This window comes from Sesamum indicum, linkage group LG9, assembly GCF_026168435.1.
Source record: "Sesamum indicum cultivar Baizhima isolate 11 linkage group LG9, ASM2616843v1, whole genome shotgun sequence".
Taxonomy (NCBI): domain Eukaryota; kingdom Viridiplantae; phylum Streptophyta; class Magnoliopsida; order Lamiales; family Pedaliaceae; genus Sesamum; species Sesamum indicum.
Window position 1 is genome coordinate 21,369,728 of NC_142665.1, and position 2,119 is coordinate 21,371,846.

The following is a 2,119-nucleotide window of genomic DNA, read 5'->3' on the forward strand; positions in this document are numbered from 1 at the left end:
AATCTTATAGTTTCATTTTAAACTCATACAGGAAATAATACAAATTATATGGCGAAATATGTGCACTTTGAAATGAAACATGACTTGCCATAAGCATAGGCATACATATCTTATTATTCAAACTGATTGAAAAGTTATGTTCTATAATACCATCAGAAGATTATATAAAATTCGATTTGTTACTGCAGAGTACTTATAGAACTCGACTAACTATATAGTTAAATTTTGGCAATGGGGAGACAATTGAACTAGGATGCAGATGTGTGCGCGAATAAAATAACGACTTAAACAAAAAAAATCTTTTTGAAAACATTTTTGCATTGAAATATGTATAATAAGTTTGTAGGGAAAGTCTCGCACACGGATGTATTAGAAGTAATTATTGTATTAATACTTTTCGCATTAGTATTCATGGGACCGAGTCAAGAAGTGTCTCTCCATTCTTAAATTCAATTCCAAATTTCTCCCGCGAAGAATTCGTCGTTTAGATTAGACCCCTCCGTCAAACACGCCCTACATATATACGAAACTCCATATCCCCAAACCCCACGGCTCACTCACTCCCCACACCTATACGCAAGCATCTCTGTACGTATATGTGTAGGCCTTGATCAGCTTCAATGGCAACGGCGGTGGTACAGCCGTTCACAAAGAACCTCCGCCCCACCCCCATGACTCTCCCCAATCCAAAACCACTAAGAGTCTGCTTTTCCTACGCAGCCTACGCCAAGAATCTGATACATTACCTCCACTCCTCGAATATTCCGGTGGAGGCCGGCCTTTCAGAGGCGGAGTTCTCCGCCGTCGAGTCTTCTTTTAATTTCACATTCCCGCCGGACCTCCGCTCCATCCTCCAAGAAGGCCTCCCCGTCGGCCCCGGCTTCCCCAACTGGCGATCGTCATCTAAACAACAGCTCGAGATTCTCACAAATCTGCCGATCCTGGGAATTTGCAAAGAAGTTTCAAGAAATGAATTCTGGGTTGATTCTTGGGGTATTAGACCTGATGACACTGATCATACTACGAGGTTGGCTAGAGGGTTCTTGAAAAAAGCGCCGGTTCTTGTGCCGATTTATCGGCACTTCTACATCCCCTCGACGCCGGCTACTGCGGGAAACCCAGTGTTTTACGTGTATGGAGCCGACGTGAAGTTATGGAGCTTTGACATTGCCGGTTTCTTTCAGCGGGTGGAGTTTAGAATGAGCGGTGGGGAGGAGGTTTTGAGGAGGCCGAGGTTGTGTAATTTGTTCACGGCGCCTGCATGGGCCGCGACGGAAGCTCAAAGGATCGAGTTTTGGACGGAGGCGGCGGAAAGAGGGGAGAATGAGGCGGCGCGTATGGGTACACGCCGGTGGTGGAGTGGGGAGTTGGGAGGGTGTTTGGAGGAGGTGTGTTGGAGGTTAAGGGTGGGAGGGTGGAAAGAGGAGGATGTTAGGGAAATGATGATGATGGACGGCTGGGATAAGGTTAATCAGGAGGATAATCAGAGTTCTGATGAAGCAGTCGACAGTGAATCCCTGGACCTGGAATGTCGCGTACGGACGCTGTCAGCCAGATTGTTGCGTGCGGGATGGAGCACGGAGGATGTGGTGGAGTCTCTTGGATTTCCATATGATCTTCATCAGAATGGTGTTCTTGATGGAGACTCCTGCTTTGATTTCCATCATACAGCAAGTTGTGGTGATCAATAGCATAATTATAATAGCATCTTCTCATTTCTTTTTTTTTTTCTTTGAAAAAATTAGACTAGCCACTGAATTTTTTAGTTTTATTTTTTTTAACAAATAAAATAAGCTCTCATTTTATATTTTCAAACTCTGAATCTCGATCACTATTGAAAAATCATATACCAATTTGAATAGATTTAACTCGAGTTTGAGTTGAATCGACTCGCAAAGCTCGCAAGTCAACTCGATTTAACTTACGTTAATAATTCCAAATCATATTCAATTTGCAACAAATTAGTCAAATTAAAATCAGAGTTTCTAAGAACTTGTATACTAAAGTTGGGGTTGATTTGGAAAGAAAATGGGCTCAAAATTAGCCTCGAATTTATGAGTAGATGGGTTGAATTGAATCTCGCTCGTGAGGCCACAATTAATCGATTCATCTTGGGCCT

The 2,119-nt window shown here is 42.9% G+C and overlaps 1 protein-coding gene across 1 annotated transcript; it reads left to right on the forward strand.

Moving 5' to 3' along the window:
* Positions 1-423: 423 nt before the first annotated feature.
* LOC105178332 (uncharacterized) lies at positions 424-1,815 on the forward strand. Its single transcript, XM_011101799.3, has one exon. It carries the CDS (start codon positions 621-623, stop codon positions 1,689-1,691), a length of 1,071 nt encoding a protein of 356 aa, XP_011100101.1. The 5' UTR covers positions 424-620; the 3' UTR covers positions 1,692-1,815.
* The last annotated feature ends 304 nt before the right edge of the window (positions 1,816-2,119 follow it).

Coding starts and splice junctions, on each gene's coding strand:
- LOC105178332 (XM_011101799.3), top strand. CDS start 621: ATGGCAACGGCGGTGGTACAGCCGTTCACAAAGAACCTCCGCCCCACC.